This window comes from Trachemys scripta, chromosome 3 (assembly GCF_013100865.1).
Source record: "Trachemys scripta elegans isolate TJP31775 chromosome 3, CAS_Tse_1.0, whole genome shotgun sequence".
Taxonomy (NCBI): domain Eukaryota; kingdom Metazoa; phylum Chordata; order Testudines; family Emydidae; genus Trachemys; species Trachemys scripta.
The window spans coordinates 129260559-129284277 of NC_048300.1; the positions used below are offsets into that span (position 1 = coordinate 129260559).

The 23719-nt window shown below is 38.3% G+C and overlaps 1 protein-coding gene across 2 annotated transcripts in view; it reads left to right on the plus strand.

Moving 5' to 3' along the window:
• ASCC3 (activating signal cointegrator 1 complex subunit 3) overlaps nucleotides 1–23719 on the plus strand; it is a 480033-nt gene that overhangs the window by 308157 nt on the left and 148157 nt on the right. For both annotated transcript variants that reach the window (XM_034765979.1, XM_034765980.1), the window contains 2 exons: nucleotides 22837–23028; nucleotides 23344–23568. In XM_034765979.1, the coding sequence (XP_034621870.1) occupies nucleotides 22837–23028; nucleotides 23344–23568 (417 nt within the window). The remainder of the gene's footprint in view (nucleotides 1–22836; nucleotides 23029–23343; nucleotides 23569–23719) is intronic.

A 23719-nucleotide genomic window follows, 5' to 3' on the forward strand; every position in this document is an offset into this window, starting at 1 on the left:
CAGTTGTTACTTCTGCATGGTCCCTCCAGTTGGGAAAGGTGTGTCAAAGAAGAAAAAGTGGACTGTGCATTATCCAAACATTCCATCAGCTATACGCCCAGTACCCCACGGAGAAGGACTGCCGGTTCCTGATGCACCAGAATCATTCTCACTTGAGTCAGACGAGGAAGAGGATGAAACTTCGGGTCCTGAACCATCAATGTCACAGGAGCCACATTTTCTCCCATCCTCCTCCTCTGAACCACACCTCATAACACAAGGTGAACTGAATGACCTTGTCAGGGATTTGAATGATCTTGTCAGAGCTGTTGGGCTCCAGACTACAGCAGTGGAATCTCCTGGCAGGTGATGTTAGGGTTTCCATGTTCCGTGACTGTCAAAAGCATCTTGTCCCATTCTTCTTCATGGAAGGTGATCTTGTAGCCTGCAACAACATCGATGGTGTGATGGCAGCCCTCAACATCGTTCACGATCCAGATGAGTGGAGACTGTTCATTGATTCATCGAAGACAAGTCTTAAAGCTGTTTTACTGCATAATGGCAATGTTTAGCCATCAATTCCAATTGGTCATGCAGTCCATATGAAGGAAACCTATGACAACATGAAACAACTTTTGAGGTGCATAAACTATGATCAACATCAGTGGCAGCTTTGTGGCGAATTGAAGGTCGTTGCTCTCTTGCTTGGTCTGCAGACTGGATACACAAAGTACTGCTGTTTTCTCTGCAAATGGGATAGTCGTGCAAGAGATTCCCACTACATCAAGAAAGATTGGCCACTCCGACAGTCATTGGAGCCTGGGAGGAAAAGTGTTCAGCATCCACCACTTGTTGAATCAAGGAAGATTTTGTTACCACCCTTACACATCAAGCTAGGTCTGATGAAGAACTTTGTCAAGGCCATTGACAAAACACAAGCAGCTTTCAAGTACCTCCGTGGAAAATTTCCAAGGTTAACTGAAGCTAAGGTAAAGAAAGGTGTCTTTGTTGGTTCTCAGATTTGTGAACTTCTTCGAGATGATGCATTTGACCATGCACTGCGTGGCAAGGAAAAGACGGCATGGAAAGCCTTCCAGTTAGTGGCAATAAATTTTCTCGGAAACAGCAAGGCAGACAACTACAGGTTGTTGGTGGAAAACCTCCTCAAGGCATACAAACACCTTGGTTGCAACATGTCACTAAAGATACATTTTTTGCACTCCCATCTAGATTTTTTTCCACCGAACTGCGGAGCAGTGAGCAACGAGCACGGCGAGCGATTTCACCAGGACATTGCAACAATGGAGAAACGCTATCAGGGCAAATGGAGCCCATCAGTGCTTGCAGACTATTGCTGGACAGTGACAAGAGATGCTCCATTTAATGAATACAAAAGACAAGCCAAGAAGCGCCGAGTAGACACTGAATAGGACTAAACTATGTACATAATAGTTTTTTGCCTTTTGTTTCATAATACATTTTATTTATATAACCCTTTTGCTGATTTTTAAAGTGTTCCATAAACAGGACAGGTGAAATATTATCATGTAAAGCAACCATAAACACATGAAAAGACCTAGGTTTACAATTTATGATTAACCTCTACTATCTACACAATATACATAGACATAAAATGTAAAAACTTAAATATCTTAGAAATAGTAGCCAATCAGTTGTTTTAATTGTCATATTTGAATTCAGCACATCAAAATACATAATAAATAGCACATTTTATCTCTGAAGCAGACGACTTCTTAAAAATTGTAGACCAGTGTAGTCATTGATGAACCTATCCTCCATGAACTTATCTAATTCTTTTTTTGAACCCAGTTTATTTTTGGCCATCACAACGTCCCCTGGCAACGAGTTTCACAGGATGACTGTGAATTGTGTGAAGAAGTGCTTCCTTATGTTACTTTTAAACCTGCACTCTAGTGCAAAATATCTGTGTCATTATACAGCTGCTTTTCTCATTCCCCAGTTTGCACATTGTTTTGGATGTGTTGTTTACATCACTGAGGTGTATTTATATCTTCAAAGGGACAACCACCAAACCCTCCTCAGAGAGAGATTGCTCACACAGGGCCATGGGGGGAAGGAATTTTTCACTGGGGATCTTTATTATCTCCTACTTGAAGTTGGTTATGAATTGAACCTACCCACAGTTGGTGTTTATGACTGATAAGAGAACCAAGCTACCAATTGATGTTGTTAATAAACTATGACAGCAGGGCTCTCGTCACCTTTGTGGTTAAGAAATTAGAAGACTTACTGTCAAGATTAATAGTTGCAGAGAGAAAGATTGAAGATACGGAAATAATTGTTGATGAACATAGAGCTATTTTAACAAAGAATAGTATACTGTAAATCCATATGCCTTCAAACTGATGACCTGAAAAACAAGTGATAATAAAGTAATAATAGGTTGGCTGTACTGAAACCAAGCCATCTGAGTGAGCCATAATGGAAACTTGTAGAGCACTAGCAATTTCTGTAGTCAAAAGTAACATTTTTTAAAATGCTTCATGCAGGTCAGTATTACTATTAAGATAATGGAACCTTTCACCTCTATGTCACTGGTCTGAATCAGGAACATGTTAGCCCTGACCAGGTTATTGCCATCTGATAGCTGTTTGACCTATCTGAAATAGTGAGTTGATTATCTTAGATCCAAGTTGACATGTTGACATCACAGAAAGCACCCCAGCAGGTTTTCTTTAAACTATATTAGGGAAAAAAGGTGTGACATTGTACTCCATATGATTTCATGAAAATATGCTAATGAGTGTGAATATAATGTAACTGGAATATGCTTCATGCAAAAGGTCTCTTGTAAGGTATCATTACAAAGCTTATAATATACTGAGTGTGGTCACCCTATTTAGATAAATGTATCACTCTTGTATCTGAGACTAGAAATATGCAATATAACACTGGGGTCCTATTGTAATTATGGAAAGTGTGAGCCACTGCTGGTGGTTTGGAATCTTGATGGCTCCCATTAACCAGGACAATTGACTGTAGATGGCTCTGTTTACTTGCAAGCCTTCCTATGAGTCAGGCCAGGAAGAGTGAAGGCTTGGGGTCTCATAGGACATGTGACCATATCACCTGGTACTGGAATTCATCTGAAACCTGGTACTTTTCCATTTAGAAGAAGGGGTGGGGACCCAGAGAGACAAAAGATTCCTGCCTTGTGCCAAAGCTATATAAGGGGGTGGAACAGAACAAAGGGGGCGGCAGTCATGGGAAATCCCCTACCTACCACCTGAGCTGGAACAAGGACTGTAGCGGGGAAAGCATTCGGCCCAGACTAGAAAGGGGTCTAGTCTGTGAAAGAAGCTTATTGGAACATCTCTGAGGGTGAGATTTTATCTGTATTCAGTATAAGGCTTAGACTTGCGTGTTTTTGTTTTATTTTGCTTGGTAACTTACTTCTTTCTGTCTGTTATTACTTGGAACCACTTAAATTCTACTTTTTATACTTAATAAAATCACTTTTTGCTTATTACTGAACCCAGAGTTAGTGACTAGTACCTGGGGGAGCAAACAGCTGTGCATATCACTCTATTGGTGTTATAGAGGGTGGACAATTTATAAGTTTACCTTGTATAACTTTATACACAGTAAAACTGATTTATTTGGGGTTTGGACACCATTGGGAATTGGGTGTCTGGGTGCTAGAGCCTGGAACACTTTCTAAGCTGTTTTCAATTAAGTCTCCAGCTTTTGGGGGACGTGATTCAGACCTGGGTCTGTGTTTGCAGCAGGTTAGCATGTCTGGCTCAACAAGACAAGGTACTGAAGTCCCAAGCTAGCAGGGAAAACGGGTTCAGAAGTAGTCTCAGCACATCAGATGGCAGTCCCAAGGAGGTTTCTGTGATCAAACCCATCACAAATGGATTCTGACAATGGTATTTGTCCGCTACTAGATGGAAATGGTAGAATATCAATAATACAGAAAAGGCAGAAGTGTTCAGTAAATATTTCTGTTCTGTATTTGGGAGGCGGGGAAACAGATGATATAGTCTCCTCATATGGTTATAACATACTTTCGATTTCTCTAGTATCTCTGGAGGATGTTAAAAAGAAGCTGCTAAATTAGACATTTTTAAATTAACCAATCCAGATAACTTGTATCCAAGAATTTTAAAAGCTGGCCTAGGAGCTCCTTCAATTAATAAAGAACTAAAGGAGGGTTATGTAATTAATACAAATCAACGTAGGTTTATGGAAAATAGATCTTATGAAACTAACTTGATATCTTTTTTTTTAAGAGATTACAAGTTTGGTTGATAAACGTAATAGTATTGATGTAGTATACCTAGATGTCTATAAGGTGTTTCTCTTGGTACCACATGACATTTTGATTAAAAAACTAGAATGATATAAAATTAACATGGCACACATTAAATAGATTAAAAGATAGGTCTCCAAATATAACTGTAAATGGAAAATCATCATCCAGCAATTGTGTTTCCGTTGGTGTCCTGCAGGGATCAGTCTTGGCCTTATGCTATTTAATATTTTTATCAATGACCTGGAAAAAAACATATAATCATTACTGATAAAGTTTGCAGATAACACAAAAATTAAAGGACTGGTAAATAATGAAGAGATCAGGTTACTGGTTCAAAACAATCTAGATTGGTTGGTAAACAGAGTGCAAGCAAACAATATGGGTTTTAAGGCAGCTAAATGTAAATATATACATCTGGGAATAAAGACTCTGTAGGCCAGATTTACAGGATGGGGAACTCTATCCTGGGAAGCAGTGACTCTGAGAGAAATTTAGGGGTCACGGTGGATAATCAGCTGAGCATGAGCTCTCAGTGAGACTCTATGGCCAAAAGAACTAATGCAATTCTAGGATGCAAAATCAGAGCAATCTCAAGGAGGAGCAGAGAAATTATTTTACCTTTGTAATTGGCACTGGTGTGACCGCCGCTGGAATACTGTGTCCATTTCTGGTGTCCACAATTCAAGAAGGATGTTGAGAAATTGGAGAGGGTTCAGAGAAAAGCCACAATAATTATTAAAGGATTAGAAAACATGCCTTCTAGTGATAGTCAACCAGCTTGATCTATGTAGCTGGAAGGTTAAAGGCTTGATTACAGCCTATAAGTAACAAACAGGTGACAAATATTTAGTAATGGACTCTTCAATCTAGCAGAGAAAGATACAACAAGATCCTTTGGCTGGAAGTTGAAGCTAGACAAATTCAGACTGGAAATAAGTTGTAAATATTTAATGGTAAGACTAATTAACCATTGGAACAGTTTACCAAGAGTTATGGTGGATGCTTCCATCACTGACAATTTTTAAATCAAGCTTGGATGTTTTTCTAGAATATATGCTCTAGGAATTATTTTTGAGACGTTCTATGGCCTGTGTTATAGAATCATAGAATCATAGAATATCAGAGTTGGAAGGGACCTCAAGAGGTCATCTAGTCCAACCCCCTGCTCAAAGCAGGACCAATTCCCAGCTAAATCATCCCAGCCAGGGCTATGTCAAGCCGGGCCTTAAAAACCTCCAAGGAAGGAGACTCCACCACCTCCCTAGGTAATGCATTCCAGTGTTTCCCCACCCTCCTAGTGAAATAGTTTTTCCTGATATCCAGGAGGTCAGACTAGATCATCACAGTGGTCCTTTCTGGCCTTAGAATTTATTAATCAAACTGGCCATAGCTGGCACCCTTATTTTCAGGTTTTGCAAACCAGGCCAAGGGTTAAATGAGCAATAGTGACAGAACTACTCACTCACCTCTGGCATCTCTCTTTAGAAAAGGGTTGAGGCAGTTTCATACAGAGGACTAGGAGATCTTTCATGATTGCTGCCATGCAACTGAAAGACCTGGGCAAAGGGTATATAAAAGAAACCAGCAGTCTATTTCCATTAAGCAAAGTATTAATTGCGAACTATGAGGGAATAAATGTATTTCCCTGGTTTTTGTGCTTTAATCATAGAAAAGCCAAAGTGAGCTCAGTGGGTTTGATGGCCTTCCATGGCTGTTCCTATAATAAATGATCTGTGGTCTCTACAGACAAAACATGAAGGAACATGAAGGTAAAGATACCTGTGTTTCTTCCAGTCTAAAAGGATCTTTTTAACATGATTAAAGCTTTGTCAAACTTTTAACTTTTGCATTGATATGCTTGAGTGTATTGTATTTATTCTCAGCTCTAAAGTAGTTTTTAAATACGTTTGAGCAAAAATATGCAGTCATTTTTGAATATGCAAATAATGGGGAGAAAAGGGAGTTTTGCTCTTAGGAAAAAATGTTTAATAGCTTGTGTGTGTGAATTCAGTGGTTTGGGTGCGAAAATTTGAAATTGGGCAGTGATGCAGACTTTGTTTGGGTTGCAGATGTACTTTAGTGAAAATACATTTTCTGATTTAGCCAAGTTATAAGGGTACCCACTTTTTTACTATATAACAGGATTTTCTTTACTGGATCTTTCAGTTTCTGTTTGGCTTCCTACGTGTGTACAACATAAATCTGAGTGGAATTACGAATTTAATATGTAATGATGTGTGACATATGATCTGTGACAGTGTTTATGAACACTCATTCCATAAGATATTTGAAGATTTGTACTCCAGTGATCTAACATTAGACCTGAAAGAACCTGAAATGTTACCAGTCCCCTTTTTCATTCTGAAAGTGGTTTATAACCCTAGAATTACCACTGTAGCAGAATTGACTGCTGGCATCCTAGTAACACCATGTACTACAGTCAATTTGTTCATGATGGTAGCTCTTAGTTCTGTTATCTTAATGTCCAACCATTCTGCTTCTGGCCATCATATTAGTATTAGCAATTGAATTGTAGTACCTGTTTAAGCCGTTGGGTCAAGTATTCTCTTGTGTTTGAAAGATGTTGAATACATTTTGTTTGATGCTGCTACATAATAATTAGGGCTGTCAAGCGATTAAAAAAATTAATTGTGATTATTCGAGCTGTTACACAATAATAGAATAATATTTATATACATATTTTTGGATGTTTTCCACATTCCACAGTGCTCACTTTATATTTATTTTTGTTATAAATATTTGCACTGTAAAAATAAAAAATAGTATTTTTAGTTCACTTAATACATGTATTATAGTGCAGTCTCTTTTTATGGTGAAAGTTGAACTTACAAATCTAGAATTATGTACAAGAAAAAACCTGCATTCAAAAATAAAACAATGTAAGACTTTAGAGCCTACAAGTCCAATCAGTCCTACTTCTTGTTCAGACAAACAAGTTTATTTACATTTGGAGGAGATGATGCTGCCTGCTTCTTGTTTACAATGTCACCTGAAAGTGAGAACAGGCATTCGCATGGCACTGTTGAAGCCGGCGTTGCAAGATATTTACGTGCCAGATGCACTAAAGATTCATATGTCTCTTCATGCTTCCACCACCATTCCAGGGGACATGTGTACATGCTGATGATGGGTTCTGCTCGATAACAATCCAAAGCAGTGCAGACCAACGCATGTTCATTTTCGTCATCTGAGTCAGATGCCACCAGTAGAAGGTTGATTTTCTTTTTGGTGGTTCGGATTCTGTAGTTTCCACATTGGAGTGTTGCTCTTTTAAGATTTCTGAAAGCATGACCCAGATCCCGTCCCAATCAGATTTTGGAAGGCACTTCAGATTCTTAAACTTTGGGTCGAGTGCTGGAGCTATCTTTAGAAATATCACATTGGTGCCTTATTTGCATTTTGTCAAATCTGCAGTGAAAGTGTTCTTCAAACGAACAACATGCTGGGTCATCATCCGAGATTGCTATAACATGAAATATATGGCAGAATGCTGTAAACACAGAGCAGAAGATATACAATTCGCCTCCAAGGAGTTCAGTCACAAGTTTAATTAATGAATTATTTTTTTAACGAGTGTCATCAACATGGAAGCATGTCATCTGGAATGGTGGCCAAAGCATGAAGAGTCATACAAGTGTTTAGCATATGTGGCACGTAAATACCTTGCAATGCTGTCTACAAAAGTGGCATGTGAATGTCTGTTCTCACTTTCAGGTGTCATTGTAAATAAGAACAGGCAGCATTATCTCTGTTCAGTGATTGGCTGAAGAAGAAGTAGGACTGAGTGGATTTGTAGGCTCTAAAGTTTTACGTTGTTTTGTTTTTGAGTGGTTATGTAACAAAAAAAATCTACATTTGTAAGTTGCACTTTACCGTATTTCATTCTGTTCTGGTTAATTATTTCCATTTTTTTAACTTAAATTGAAGCCATTCAAAAAAAATTCAAAGCATCAGCTGAGATTTCAAAAACTTAAAATTATTTACCCTAAGCCTTCTATTACACTGTTATAGTCATTTTAAGGGAAATTTTGATTACTTTAAGGGTTTAGTTTTTGCTTCCCTGTGCCCCCAACAATCCTTTGAACAGACATGATATTATAGAAGCACAGATTCTGGTTTTAGACAGGTGTGCAAGTAGGGGGGTACCCACTGGTATGCAGCATCAGCAAGAGATTTTTAGCAGGTACGGGTTACTGGAAAGACTTGGGGCTAGCGCCCCCCTCCCCTCCAGAGGGGGGGTGGGGTGGGTCTGCGCTCTGTTCCATAAAAGAGCAGAACATGGCTAGGGAGGACATTCATTCTTTGTATGGCTTTAAAAGCACAATACATATGCTAACAGACTTAAACAAAGATTTTGTTTGTTTGTTAGCATATGTATTGTCCTGTTACCTTGGTCAGGAGTCCTCAAGGGGGCGGGGGGATGGAAGATGTTTAAACAGTGTTTTTTATTCTGTTTCTCCCCCATTGAATTATCCATGACATCCATATTGCATCACATCAAGTCCAAATCACTAGAGGAATGCCTCTGCTTGCACTGACAGAGGATGTTTGGATTCTGATGTCAGCCCAGTTCCACAGCCTGACAGGAATCGGGTGTTGTCCCCACTGTACATAGTATTCTTCTTTGCAGCCAAACTAGTCTAACATGCATTTTAACTGGAACTGGAGCAGCAAAACTAAGAAAACAAATGCCTCATTTTCCAGCTTTGTGGGTGAGAGAACTAGAAGTGAAGATTATAATGCCAGACACTGATGGCCTTAAACCATCAGGCCTCGGGAATCTGCCAAGAACTTTGCTGAAAATATGTTCCTCATCTTAGCAACGGAGCTAAAACTTTTCACACATCTGCCCACCTTTATTCGAATGAAGCTCCTTCTGATCTGACAGCTCAGGCATTGTCAGTTTCATCCAGAATAATTTACAAACTTGGAACCTAATCCTGAAAACCCTTAATCATTTGATCAATCCCATTGAAGATAATGGGACTATTTGCATGACTATGGACCACTTTTGTGGACTGGTAAGAGCTTCAAGAGTCTGTTCCTATAAAGGAAGTTGAATCCCCCATTGAAATGCAACATTTGGGTACAATACCATAAAGCAGTTTAGGATACAGTTCTACTTAAAATTTGTCTTTTAATAAGTCATACATATGCTGAAATGGCTCGTCACCCAACTCCCATATTCCATATAAACAGACTGAATACTACATATGTGGGGGGAAAGTGAGTAGTTAAGCATGTTGATGTTTGTATATACAAAGGGGGATGTCGGAGGGGACTGGGAGAGTGTGCGGGCCCTGGGTTGGGGGCAGGGAGGAGTCACATGGAGGGTCACATGGGGAGGTCATGTGCCTCCGCTTGTGTCCCTCCAATGAGTGCAACACCGGCAAGAAATGATTTCTACTTGCAACACTGGTTTTAGATGATAGAATTCTGCAGAGCCTGTTGGGGAAAATGTACTGCACCCAAAAAGTATATTATTTGGAAGTAAGGGATTAAAGATAAAAATATTCTTTGAGCAAAGATAGCACATAAAAGCTATATGCACAACACTTTCAAAAGACGAACCTGGAAGCTTAAATTCATTACTCTGCAAGAAACTAACAGGGACTGAAGAGAGACATTGGATTTTTGGCTTATTACAACAATCTGTAACCCACTATCCTAGCTTTTTGTCCTGTGCCTACAGAGGTGTTAACAGGTTACTCTACCTGGAATAAAAATAACGAGTAGTCCTTGTGGCACCTTAGAGACTAACAAATTTATTTGGGCATAAGATTTTGTGGGCTATAACCCACTTCATCAGATGCATGAAGTGAAAAATACATCTTCATCATCTGGACCCAGGGGAAGGAGACCCTTGAGGAATTCCACCTGGATTTCAACAATTTCCACCCCAACATCAACCTCAACTTGGACCAGTCCACACAAGAGATCCACTTCCTGGACACTACAGTACAAATAAGCAAAGGTCACATAAACACTACCCTATACCGGATACCTCTCCAATGCATCATCAAGGATCTGAAGGACAATCCCTCATTCTCCCAGACCTTGGGAGACAGGCCAGTCCTCACTTATAGACAGCCCTCCAACCTGAAGCAAATACTCACCAGCAACTACACATCACCCAACAGAAACACTAACCCAGGAACCAACCCCTACAACAAAGCCCGTTGCCAACTCTGTCCACATATCTGTTCAAGGGACACCATCATAGGACCCAGCCACACCATCAAGGGCTCGTTCACCTGCACATCTACCAATGTGATGTATGCCATCATGTGCCAGCAATGCCCCTCTGCCATGTACATTGGCCAAACCGGACAGTCTCTATGCAAAAGAATAAATGGACACAAATCAGACATCAAGAATTGTAACATTCAAAAACCAATAGGAGAGCACTTCAATCTCCCTGGACAGTCAATAACAGACTTAAAACTGGCCATTCTTCAACAAAAAATCTTCCAAAACAGACTTCAACGAGAAACTGCAGAACTGGAATTAATTTGCAAACTTGACACAATCAAATTAGACCTAATTAAAGTCTGGAAGAGGCTGGGTCACTACAAAAATAATTTTTCCTCTGTTGATACTCACACCTTCTTGTCAACTGTTGGGAATGGGCCACATCCACGCTAAATGAATTGGTCTCGTTAGCATTGACCTCCCGCTTGGTAAGGCAACTCCCATCTTTTCGTGTGCTGTATATTTATACCTACTGTGACAGGATCAGGCCAGATGGCTACAGGAGAGAGATAGAAGGCAGATATATTAACCTCAGATTAAGCAGATCCCTTTTCCCTGGGTAGAGTAACAGGGGTGATTCCAGAACAATCAGGAACTTGCTAGAATCAGTTAAGGGAGGCAGGCTAATTAAGACACCTCGGGTCAATTAAGAAGCTGCTAGAATCCATCAAGACTGGCAGGCTAATCAGGGCACCTGGTTTAAAAAAGACCTCCCGGTAGTCAGTGAGGGGTGTGGGAGGAGCTGGGAGCAAGAGGCATGCAAGAAGCTGAGAGTGAGTAGGCGTACTGCTGAAGGACTGAGAAGTACAAGTGTTATCAGACATCAGGAGGAAGATCCGGTGGTGAGGACAAAGAAGGTTTTGGGAGGAGGCCATGGGAAAGTAGCCCAGAGTTGTTGCTGTCACGCAGCTGTGACAGGAGACACTAAAGACAGCTGCAATCCACAGGGCCCTGGGCTGGAACCCGGAGTAGAGGGCGTGTCTGGGTTACCCCATGCCCCCAACTGCCTATTTGATATAATAGGAGTTCATCTGGACTGTGGGTCCCACCAGAGGGGAAGGTCTATGGCCTGTCCCCCGACCCATTAGGTGGGCCAGCAGAGATTGTGGGGATTGTTCTCCTCCTTTTCCCCATGCTGGCCAGTGATGAAGTTAGCGGAGTGAATGGCAGTTTTGTACCACTAACAAAAGGACTGCCGAAAACCTCTGAGGCTAGCAAATCCACCAGAAAGCGCAGAACCCACCAAGACAGAGGAGGAACTTTGTCACACTGCTTACGGTATTTTCCACTCTATGCATCTGATGAAGTGGCTTATAGCCCACGAAAGATTATGCCCAATTAAATTTGTTAGTCTCTAAGGTGCCACAAGGACACCTCATTGTTTTTACTGATACAAACTAACACGGATACCCCTCTGAAACCTGTCTACCTGGGAATGGTCCCTTAGATGTGCTAACTACTTACGCTAAACAATCTGTTCCATCTTGCCATTAGCTGTGATGCTGGTAGTAACTTTCCCAGCTGACGAAGAGCTCTGTGTAGCTCGCAAACTTCTCTCACCAACAGAAGTTGGTTGAATAAAAGATATTATCATCCACCTTGTCTCTCTTGAAAAAGTAAGCCTATTAATCTTTATGGGGCAAAGCTGTTAAAATAATTGCAAGATTGAAATAATTTAAATTCATGGTATGGCATCTTGTGCTTTCCTCTAACCATCAGCACATAATGTGTGTACTGGTAAATAAAGATAATATTCAGAGGCTAACATGTACTTGAGCCAGATGTGACACTTTCTTAGTTTTCCATAATTTCTATGTGCTATTTGGAAAAGAAATCTGAAATTAATTCATTTGATCACTAAAGTGTCTGTTTAACCTCCTTTTAAAATCATAATGTATGGATTATGATGTCTTGATAACAGTGAGCTCCGTAGTTTTGATAGGGAATTTTGAAAAAAAGGATCAAGCTTACAAACTTCAGACAAGCCGATTATATACTGGTTATGAATTAAACATTGAGACAGCATTTTTTACCAAACACTGTTTAAATATGTAATACAAAAATAATTTGCACAAGAAAAGAAAATGCCCTGTGCCAAAAAAATCAGCCTTAAAAGAGAGCATCATGTATATTCACAAGAAAAATGCTTACAGAATTACAGATATAGAAAAGCATCCTTCAAAGGCAAGATTAATTATGCACAATTGTTTGTCATTGTGCCGTCTCTGGAATTTTCTAACCAAACCTTACAGGCTATATTAAATATAAACCAAATAATACTAGAACTCTCCAGTTAAAATATTGGAGATTTAAGATTTTCCTTTTAAATACAATAATTAAGGAAAGTGGGGTTAATAGGTAAGAAACCTGTAATTTTGTTTCCTTCCAGGATATAAAACTGGAGGGCATATATCTTATTTCAGGCCAGATCAGTGGTGGGGAAATTCCCTAAATCTGAATTGAGTCCAGCTGCAAGGAGTGTTTGGTCAGCTCTCAAGAGGTGCCACTGAAGAGTTCCTCTTCCCCTTCTTGAATCAGTTGAATTCCTCTTCATTTTGGCAGCGGGTCTAGCACAGCTGCCTCATGCTAAGTGACATCCTGACCCCAACCTCCTATCCAAACAGTGTAAGGTAGAGTCATAGATTCCAAGGTCAGAAGGAACCATTATGATCATCTGGTCTAAGCTTCTGTCCAACTTCCCTCAAAATAATTCCTGAAACATATCTTTTACATGAGGGGAGGAGCAGTAATGTAAATATCCTTGATTCAGTGTTTCGTTCACTGCTGGGCATGAATGCATGTGGAGATATAATGCTCCCTTATATGCGCAGAAGGATCATGTCACCATGTAGACTGACTTTGGGCCCAGTACTTGACAATCCACAAATTTCACTGGTCTACACTTGGTCTGCCAGTAATGTGCTACTTTATAGTGTGAGCGCCGCAGCACTTTATTTCCTTTCCATAAACATCCACTTCTCTGTGAACTAGAGCCTGCTATTTCTGGTGCGGGGAAAAAGGTGCAAAAGTAAACAAAGTATTAAAGGTATTGCTGGTGGTTGAAATGCAATACTAGTGATCAAAATGAATCCAACAGGTGTCAAGTCCAAGAAATATTTCTATCCAGCTCAGAAACTGGATGCCTGGGATATCTTTTATGATTCTTCTTATGTCATACCAAATCATGTGTACAGTATTTGCATTTTATATCGTAGGCTGCACTTTAATGCATCGTTCATATTTGCATTTTGACATACAATTCAGCATTAACAATTACAATTGTAACACTAAATTTCCTTTTAATAGAACATGTATTTTTCTCTTACACAATGAATTTTTGTTAAAAGTAGAGTTGCAGCACTATAAAAATGTTAGAATCTGTTTATACCTACACACACACACACACTACAGTTGATAATTAATTCACTTTATCAGATGAGACTATATGCAGTATGTCACATAGCAACACAGTTACACATCTAGTAAGGTTTGCCCTAAGCACTAGACATTCTGACATCCTGCAGAAATAAGAATTGTTGAGGAACTTCTTTTAAATACTGCCTTAGAGTAGCAGTAACATAGTATTTTTTGTATAATTCTGTTTATTTTTTGCTTGAAACAAAGAGTTTGAGTTATTTTTTGGCATTTCCAAAGAAATATACAAGCTTTATAAATTAAACACAGTTGTCATTCATGTGTAGATCATTGGAATAGAATGGGCTGTACTTATTTAGTACACCTCCTAAACAGCCTCCACTCTCAGAGCCCTATGGAGTCCCAGTACCTCTATTCTCTTCTGTTTTTTATAGGACCTTATACAGTGCTCATCGCTTTAGTATCTATGCACCTTCCAGTAGTACATGAAGCAGTGTGCCTAGCAGCTGTCATATGTTTGTTCTTTCATCCTCTCCCTAGGAGGGGAAAAGTATGTTCAGTGGAGTTTTTTGTTTTGTTTTGTTTTTAGATATATATTTGTGCATGTGTACACACGTGTTTATTAGAGAAGGAAAGGACAAATAAATACACCTTTCACTTAGAGCAGAAGATGGTGAGGCCTGTGATCTTTATTATCAGGGGGAGTTCATTCCGTAGGCTTGGGTGGCCTCCAAGAAGGTATTGTCTCTTGCACAGAGCTTTACCATTATTGTAGAAAGTTACATTGTGCTAGAGGAGCAAAATTGAGAATTAAAACTCCCATCATCCAGGAACAAAACTTGGGAGAAAGTAGCATCATCTTCTTGGCCTCCCTCAGGGTAAATCTTCCCTGAGGGTCAGGAGGAGTAGCCTGTGCAAGGAGGTATAAATTATACCCCCACAGAGCACCATTCTCTGTAAATATGGGCAACTAATTTAATTTTTCAAGTTACTTTGCTTTACTTGATTCTTCAAATAATATTAATTAGTATATGAAGAGGAACTCGTGGGTATGAGTCTAAAATGGAATTTTATATTAAGGCTTTTTATTTGACATGTTATTCAATTTTAATGTGTGTCCTTGAATTACTATCATGAGGCTTGGTTATATACTCATAAAATTCAGTGGCAAAAATCCTATTGGCTTTAATGATGAAGGATTGTGGCAGAGTATTTGGTGTTCTGGTTAGAATGTCCTATTGCCTCATTATAGTTTGTGTTAGTATATTAATGTCACCTACTGTGAGTCACTAAAATAATTCTGGTTGGCACCTTAGCTTAGAAACATATGCAACTTTTATTTCATTTACTTGTGTTTATCTTTTGTAATCACTGCTTCGTCTATAAAATTTAGTATTTATCTGTTTTTAGAATTTTTCCTGAAGTGAAATTCCAAAATCAAAAGACATTTAATCCCCATATTTTATATCCCTAAAAGGAAACAATTATTTTTTGTTTACGCCTGTCAGAGCTTTGATAACATCCAGTATATGTCATGGTCATACATAGTTATACCAGTCTAAAACTATACAAGGCCTACAGTCTGTTGATTTATATAAAGTAACCTTGCATGGCTGTTTTTCTCATGCAGGATGAATAATATTTGTGTGTCAATTAGTACTCCTGGGGGAATTCTGCACCAAAAAAATAAAAATTCTGTGCACAATATTTTAAAATTCTGCAAATTTTATTTGTCAAAATAACACTACATAATCACTCCAGTTTCAATTATTTTGGTAATTTATTTCAAAATACCTGTCAGCAAGTATACCTGTAACAATACTGACACGCACAAAAATCTCCCAGGAGTAGAGTTAAAGAAACTCCTATGACAACTCAGTTCCTGTTTCTCTGCCCCCTTCCCACCTCCAGAACACAGCCGCATTGGAGATGAAAATTAAATTATTACATATTTTGCAAAGTCACTAGCAATAATATGGAAGGGTGTTAATCCAAGCTATAAAATGTGACTTAGCCTCTTTTACCTGCGAGCTATTCCACATTTTCATTGTGGTTTTCCATCATTGTATTTCTATATTTGTTATTCCAAATTAGTCAAAGATCAGAATTTTCTATGTCTGGTTGTATGAACACTCTCTCCAATTTTACACTCTTTAAAGAAACTCCTGAGAAAGCAGTACCCTTAGAGTGATCTTCATTTATCATTTTCTGCTTCCAACCATAGCTTACCATGCAAGCATACTGCCCGAGCTGTCTTAAAAGGAATTAGGAAATTGAAATCAGGCTGTAAATTGAATATAGTACTTCATCTTAGAGTTTGGCTTGTACTGAGTTCATTAACAGAGGCACCTCTCTTCTGAGTCTTTGAAATCTATGGACTTAAAATATCTCTTTTAGAAAATAACCTTCCTACTGGCTATAACCTCAGTAAAGTGGGGAAGCTGTAATTTCTAATGATAATTGAGGCCTTTATAAGTTTCACTAAACAAGCATCCTGAAAGAGAGAAACTGCATCATCTGGTAGATGTTGAATCCTCATATGTGGGTCAGGTTTTTTTCCTTACTTTGCATCCAGTCTCATTTGCTCTAGTGAGAGCAGGAATGAGACCATTGGCTGTCTTCTTCCCTGTCCTTTTTCCGCATCTCTTCCATTCAGTCTTTCTGTGTTGCTCTCTCCTTCCTGAATGGCTCTCTGTCCCTTTCCTCTGTTGTATAGTGTCATAGCTATATAGCTAAAAGTAGAAATCTCAGAGGGCTTAAGAGTTACTATTCACACATATTTAGAAAAGTTATTACATAATTATTTTAAAGATACTGAATTTGCAGCCAGCACTTCAATTTCAAGGGATATGTTAAGAAGGATACAGATGATGGTAGCATTCACACTTATTAAATCTACTACTAATAGCATATTAAACTTCCTTTATTGGAGTCTGCAGCAGGATTAGCTTGTTTTGGTGTTTGGTTTGTTTAGAAGTTTTTAATTATATTTTGTAATTGGTTCAAAAAGTCTGATGGTATATGAACACAAATATGCATCAGGGTGAAGCTTAAGTGGCCAAAACTGCTAAGGTCTTTCAGCTAATGAAGAGTGAAGTAGAGAATGAGAAGGGTGGACTTAAATTGCTCACAGTTGCTCAAACCAGTGAAGAAATATGATGCTGCTCTCTGAGAAAGCTAAAACTGATGCCCTGTTGTGAACCCCACAAGGAGGAAATTACAATAATTTAGCCTTGTGGTCTCAGGGACAAAGTTTTGCTGTAGCAAGGTAACTATGAGATAAGTAGGGGAGTAGCCAATGCCATTTATGTAGCTGGAAGAAAATACTTACATGTCAATCAGAAACATGGCTTTCTGTAGGAAAGACACCAAAATTCAAAGTGACACCAAAATCCTTGACCTGACTTAGCTGCAAACAATTCCAAACTAACCTTGTCTTCGCCAAAAAGATCAGTCATCACAGAGTTAAGACAAGCCAATGGTGATGTACCCAGCCTGTCCTGAACCAGTCTAGAGAAGGAAGATTGTAGAAATCATTGTTTTATGTCATTTCACTTTTAATTCTTAATAGGTTGGCCTATGCTTCTTTTTATCAAGCTCTGTTTGAACATCCAAGTGAAAAAGGTGCTAAAGTAAGAAAATATAACCATAAGCCTGTTGTTACATTTTCATTCTGCTCTTTATACTTCATATAACATTGTTTGTTCAAACAAAAAGCAGTTAGTTTGTATTTTTCCATGAATGATATCTCTGTACTATCAGATGAAAGGAGAAGGTAGGGAAGTCTGTCATGTTATGCTTTTTATCTCTGTAGTTGAAAGACACCAATGCATGAATAAATCTTTTTTCATTTTGTATGCCTCACTTCTCATTAAAATTAAGTGGCACATTTTTCTCTGAGTCACTGTAGACCACTCACTGTACTGTTTGTAACACTGCCATTTTTAATGCACCCCATAGAGAGCATCATGAAATTCAAGACTCTGAAAGGAGAAATATAGACATTGCCATGGCTATCTTAGCTGTGAAGTTTATTTAATATCTTCTATCTTTTATTTATTTAGTACATACTCTTATTGATGCAGACACACATGAAGCAAAAGGTCATAAATTTGCAGCTAGTTGAGCAATGGGGGTGAAAAATCAATTTTAATTAGGACACTGGAAACAGACCTTGTAATAAGGTTCTTCGCCATCCACCTTGAAACACTTAACCTTTCAGATAAATTGTAACATAAACTCTTTAAAACCATGATAAAAACCAAGAAGATGTAGGTAACACATCATTTCATGTTTTACAGCTTCACTTTTCATATATATTAATCACTGGTTTTGTTGCTTCTGGAATAAAGTAAATCGGGGAACAGTGCTATAATTAATGGAGATGGTGCTTAGGTTTGTCTGCAAAGGTGCTGTCTTTAAAAACTACACACTGGCTAAGAACATAAGAACGGCCATACCAAAGGTCCATCTAGCCCAGCATCCTGTCTTCCGACAGTGGCCAATGCCAGGTACCCCAGAGGGAATTAACAGAACAGGTAATCATCAAGTGATCAATTCCCTGTCACTTATTCCCAGCTTCTGGCAAAATAATCTTCCATAGGATAATTTAATAATCTACCCACTTAGTTTCCCTTTGAAAATGACAACTTGAGATATGCATGATTTTTCTTACTCTAAAGTGTGTAATTCATAGGGATTAAATGTAGAATTCAGCTACTCACTTGATCTCTAGCATTTTTTTTATTAAACGTGACCATGACCTTAAAATGGGGAAATACTGAATTTCTGTGTGTAATAGTTCAATAGTAATCAAAAACCAGAAGCTAAAGTGACTAGATGAAAGCAGTTACCTTTAAATGAAGTTTGAATATTGTGGAAAAGTGAAATTCAGATTGCAAACTAAAATCAAAAGAAGGCCACCATGAACTGGAGCATGATTTCATTTATGTATTAGTAATATGTTCCAATTGATACTGTTTTCAAATCATGTTAGAACCTTTCTGTAGAACTCTGCAAAGCCTAATACTAATCATCTGAGCTTCTGAGTGCGTCTTTGGATGTGCTGAGCATGTTCCACTTGAACCATACTTGCCAACTTTTAAAAAAAATTTTGTGCATATTTTTTTTTAGAAGCTGGCTATCGCTAAGGGGCAGAAAATTTATCTTTATTCTGGTGAATTTCATATTATTTTTACTATGCCTGTGTTAATTATCAGGACCTCAACAAGTTGGAAGTTCAGATCAGTCAGTGTCCCCAGCATGTTTTCTTGTTTGGTTGGGAGTTTTTTTTTTTTTTTTTAAATGGTGGTTTTATTTTGTAAAAGCTAATAGGAATCATTAAAGTCCCAGAAACAAAAGTGATAATTCAGTTGTATCACTCATTTAATGACTGGCACATTTTCATTCTGTTTGGCTCTGCTTGTTTCTTTTAGCTGTTTATATTTAAGAATCTCTGTGGCCTTGATAGAGCAATGTGCAATCTTTCAAACAGAGATTTTGCATATGTTACAGCTACTGGATATTTTTGCATATTACGTGTGTTTTTTCTCTTTGATGCCTGTTCGCAGTTGTTGTTTTTAACACCACTTGTTTGATTTGATTCTTTTATGTACAACAGAACTCTTTGCATTGGTAGTTACAAAACCACCAGTGCTATACATATCATTTAATTTTTTCACTGCCGTTGAGAGTCTGAGTCTAGCCATCATTATTATTTTTCACAATAGCAAATGTGTACTGTGAACTCTGTAGCATACTATTGATAATCTTGCAGTAAAATACAGTTAATCTCTTAAATACCTGTTAAAAATATTGTGTTTAAGAGAGCCAGTATTCTTCAAGAATTTTATTTTAAGGTTTTTGGTATATTTTGGGTGCAAATAAATATTTAAATATATTATAAAATACTCAAGAATGCTCACCTATTTGGAATTCTTGAATGAATAAACCTTTTCTCTTAATTTTTGTCTTTCCTCACAAACACACACTTCCCATGCTCCTCCTTTGGTCTCCATTAAGAGCCTCCCTCTTCTCTTAATCAAATCTAAAAGAACTGCATGTCAGCACCTGGTCTTTCTTATTAATAGATTATTTTCCCAATTTGATTGCATCACACCTGAAGTGGGGGAGATGTTGTCCAGGCTCGCCAGAGGAAGGGTAGCAGTGCTTTATGGGTGAGGGGACCAGGAGGTCTGAAGCTGTTGCAGGAGGTCAGAAGCTGCTGCTGCTTTACTGGTGAGGGAAGGCAGGAGGCCAGAAGCTGGGGGTCAGCGTGGGCGACATGACTCATCCACTGGGAACATAAGTGCAGAAGACTTTAAAAGGGGCAGGTTTGGGCATTAAAATCCCTTTCTCCAAGGCAGCACCCATCCTCCCTCCCCTCAAGATAGCAAATATCAGATTGGATTGGACCTGCTGTGGGCTTTGCACTAGTCACTCCTTTTTAGGGCGATTAGGAAAGTATTTTCCCTCACCACTGTATTCATTTAGGTGGAGTGGGGGGTTTTTTTGCCTTCCCTACAGCTGGTTTGAGGGAGTGCTTACTATGGTGAGGAGGAAAGGGGGTTAGTTGTTATGTCGCAACTCATTTTGTAAGTTTTGGGCAGATATTCAGTGCAGGTACTTCATAGAGAAGGCATCCAATGACTGGATAAATGGCCTGGTAAAGGACTTAAAAGGGAGGTGCTGGTTAAAGGAATGGAATGGGGAGGGGCTCCTATGATTGGTATGGCAGGGAGCAACTCCCCCTTACTTATAGCCCATCTTACCTCTCCTACGAGGAAGAAGAGGGTGGATGGTAAGGTCCCAGCCATGGGCTGGCTGGGGGACCTGGATGGAAAATGAAGTGGGGCAGGTGGAAGCCCCAGATAGTTATTTGAATGAACATGGATTTGCCTGCACTACATTTTTTATCTGCTGGGTAGTCCCAAACATCTAATAATAAAGTTGCGGACTGATTAAATCCATATCAAGTGTCTCCTATCCTTCTTTCAGTGTAGCTGGACAATGATTTTTCTGAAACTGGTTGGGCAACTGTTTTAATATCAACAGCTGCTCTTGTTCATTATGGTTACAACAATCTCTCAGGTTTTGACTAGAGATGGAATTAGGGTTGCTACCTCTGAGGTGCTAAGAAAGAGACAGGTAGCAACCCTAGATGGAACTCAGCCAAAATCCTGGATTTCTCTCCTCTGGTCTGTGGGGATTTAGATCAGGATTTGAATTTTGCAACTCAGGCTAGTCTCTAGTTTTTAACCTTAGCCTTAAACTTTTATAACAATGGATAATTAAATGGTCTTCCTTTGGCTAAATAATTATGGTAATACAGTAAATATTTTTGGCATTCGACTATGTGATACTTAAGCAATATTTTATGAGACAACTCTTTTAATCCAAAAGTACAATAACCTCATTTACTTACATGCAGTGAGCGGTACAAGCTAAATACAGTGCATAATATTAAGGAAGTGAAATTTTATTTTGAATTGATACTTGTGGTTTGTGCTTTCAGTGGTTGTCATACTGTATAATCTAACATGCAGAGAGGTTACATTTTTTCAAACAGAAGTTAATTACCATACATTGTAAACTCTTTAGCACTGAGATTCACTGTATTTTAAATCAAATCGGAAGTTCCTTGGTTCTAGTATTCTCAACTTTGACAATGAAGCAAATTCACATTTTGCCTGCATTAAGAAGACAGGCAGATGAAGAGATTTTATTTTTTGGAGGTTGATTTGCTACGTACAATGCCCCTTTTTCTCATTTGTGTATTTTATAAAATATTTGGTTTTCCTTTTCTAACTTTCAAAGAATAGTTCCCATGAAATGCATTGCTTCATATTTATTCATTCTCAGTTTCATATTTATTCATTCTTGAGCAATGCAGCAGATAAGTTAAATAACATAATGTGATTTTTCTACTGACTTACATAAAAATCCTCGTGAACACTTCACCAATTTGAAGCTTAGTTTGGTTCCCTTCAAATGAATAAATAACAACTATTGAGACAGTAAAGCTCAGGTATTGAGAAGCTTTGTCACCCTTTCAGTGTCTCATTAGCCCCAACATTTTTCCCCACAAGTTCTCAGAACCCAAAATTAACAACTCTGGAAAAAAGTAGATGATCTGAATTGCTTTAATTAAGTATTTGTTTTCCTCTTCCCCCTTCATAATTGCACTCCTTTCGCTTGCAGAGACTGATTGTGTGTGTTTCGCAACATGCCAACATAATGATCCAAATTCTGCTCTGCTTTACCCACTGTGCTTCTCTATGGGCTCTTGGTAGACATGCGATGCGTACGAGACAGCAGAACTGGGACTAATATATCTAATGATAAAGCAGAAATTGACATTTGCCACAACTAAACATAGAATAAATTAGTTATAATACAGTATATAGTTCTGAAAAACTGTAGTGTTGGGTGCTCTAGAAATCCACAGATAAATGTAAAGATTCTCAGTTGGTATGCTTCTAATAGCAGGAAAGTAACAATCATTCTTGCCAATAGAGCAAGATTATGTTAAAAAGGAAAGAGAAATTCAGGCTTTCAAATAGCTTTTCATACTGTGAATCGGTAAATCTGGGCCATCAGCTTAAATGAAGCCACTGTAATATAATGCTCATCTGGCTTCTCTGGGTCCCAAGTAAGTGAATTCTTTTGCAAGTAATTATGGGAAGCAATTTGATTCACTTACAGTATATAAACAGGTGTTTGTATGTACTTAAATTTCCCCATTAGTGGAAAGGGTTCATTTTTATATGGTTCATTATATTACTGAGTAGTCTTTTCTTCTTCTTCTTCTTCTTCTTCTTGAAATGGTGATAATTCAAATCCTTTTTAAGTATGGTGCTTCCTGTACTGTAGTTCTAAGTGAATTAATATGTTTCCTTTGCCCATTGTAGGTACAAAGGTCCAGAAACAAGCAGTTACGTGAATTGTTTCCAGATGGATTTAGTATTCATCATGCAGGAATGCTACGGCAAGACAGAAGTTTGGTTGAGAACTTGTTTTCTCATGGACATATCAAAGTCCTAGTTTGTACAGCCACATTAGCCTGGGGTGTCAATCTTCCTGCTCATGCTGTTATTATTAAGGTAAGTGCTTATCCTGCTCTGCAAGTGAATGTGTCTTAAAACAAACCTGTAAAAATGCATGAATAGCAAGATCTTTGTTGTGATTTAGGGGGGTCTGATTGACTTGAAATGTTATTTATATCTTGTTAAACTGATTCTCTCCAGTCAGAATCCGTTTTTTTTATAGTACAGATTTAAATATATCGCAGATTATGAAAGGATTAGTTAAGGTACACTTTTGAGATCATGCTATATTTGCCTAATTTCAGTATTCAGCTCATCAGGATTATATTCGTATGTGTTTATGGTAATTTTTATTAACTTTTCCTCAACCAGGGAACACAAATATATGCTGCAAAAAGAGGCTCCTTTGTTGACCTTGGAATTTTAGATGTCATGCAGATATTTGGTCGAGCTGGACGGCCTCAGTTTGACAAATTTGGAGAAGGCATCATTATTACAACACATGATAAACTCAGCCATTACCTGACTCTGCTTACTCAGCAGAACCCAATTGAGAGCCAGTTTCTTGAAAGCCTTGCTGACAACTTAAATGCAGAGGTAACATTTGATAAGTTAAGAGTAACTATCTTAAGATGACCAGTTTTAATCACAAAAAAATGCAATGTTCATATATTCAACATGTCTATAAACTAATAGAAATGCCACCCAATAAAGGGATTTTACAGGTCTATATTTTGATTTAAGAGAA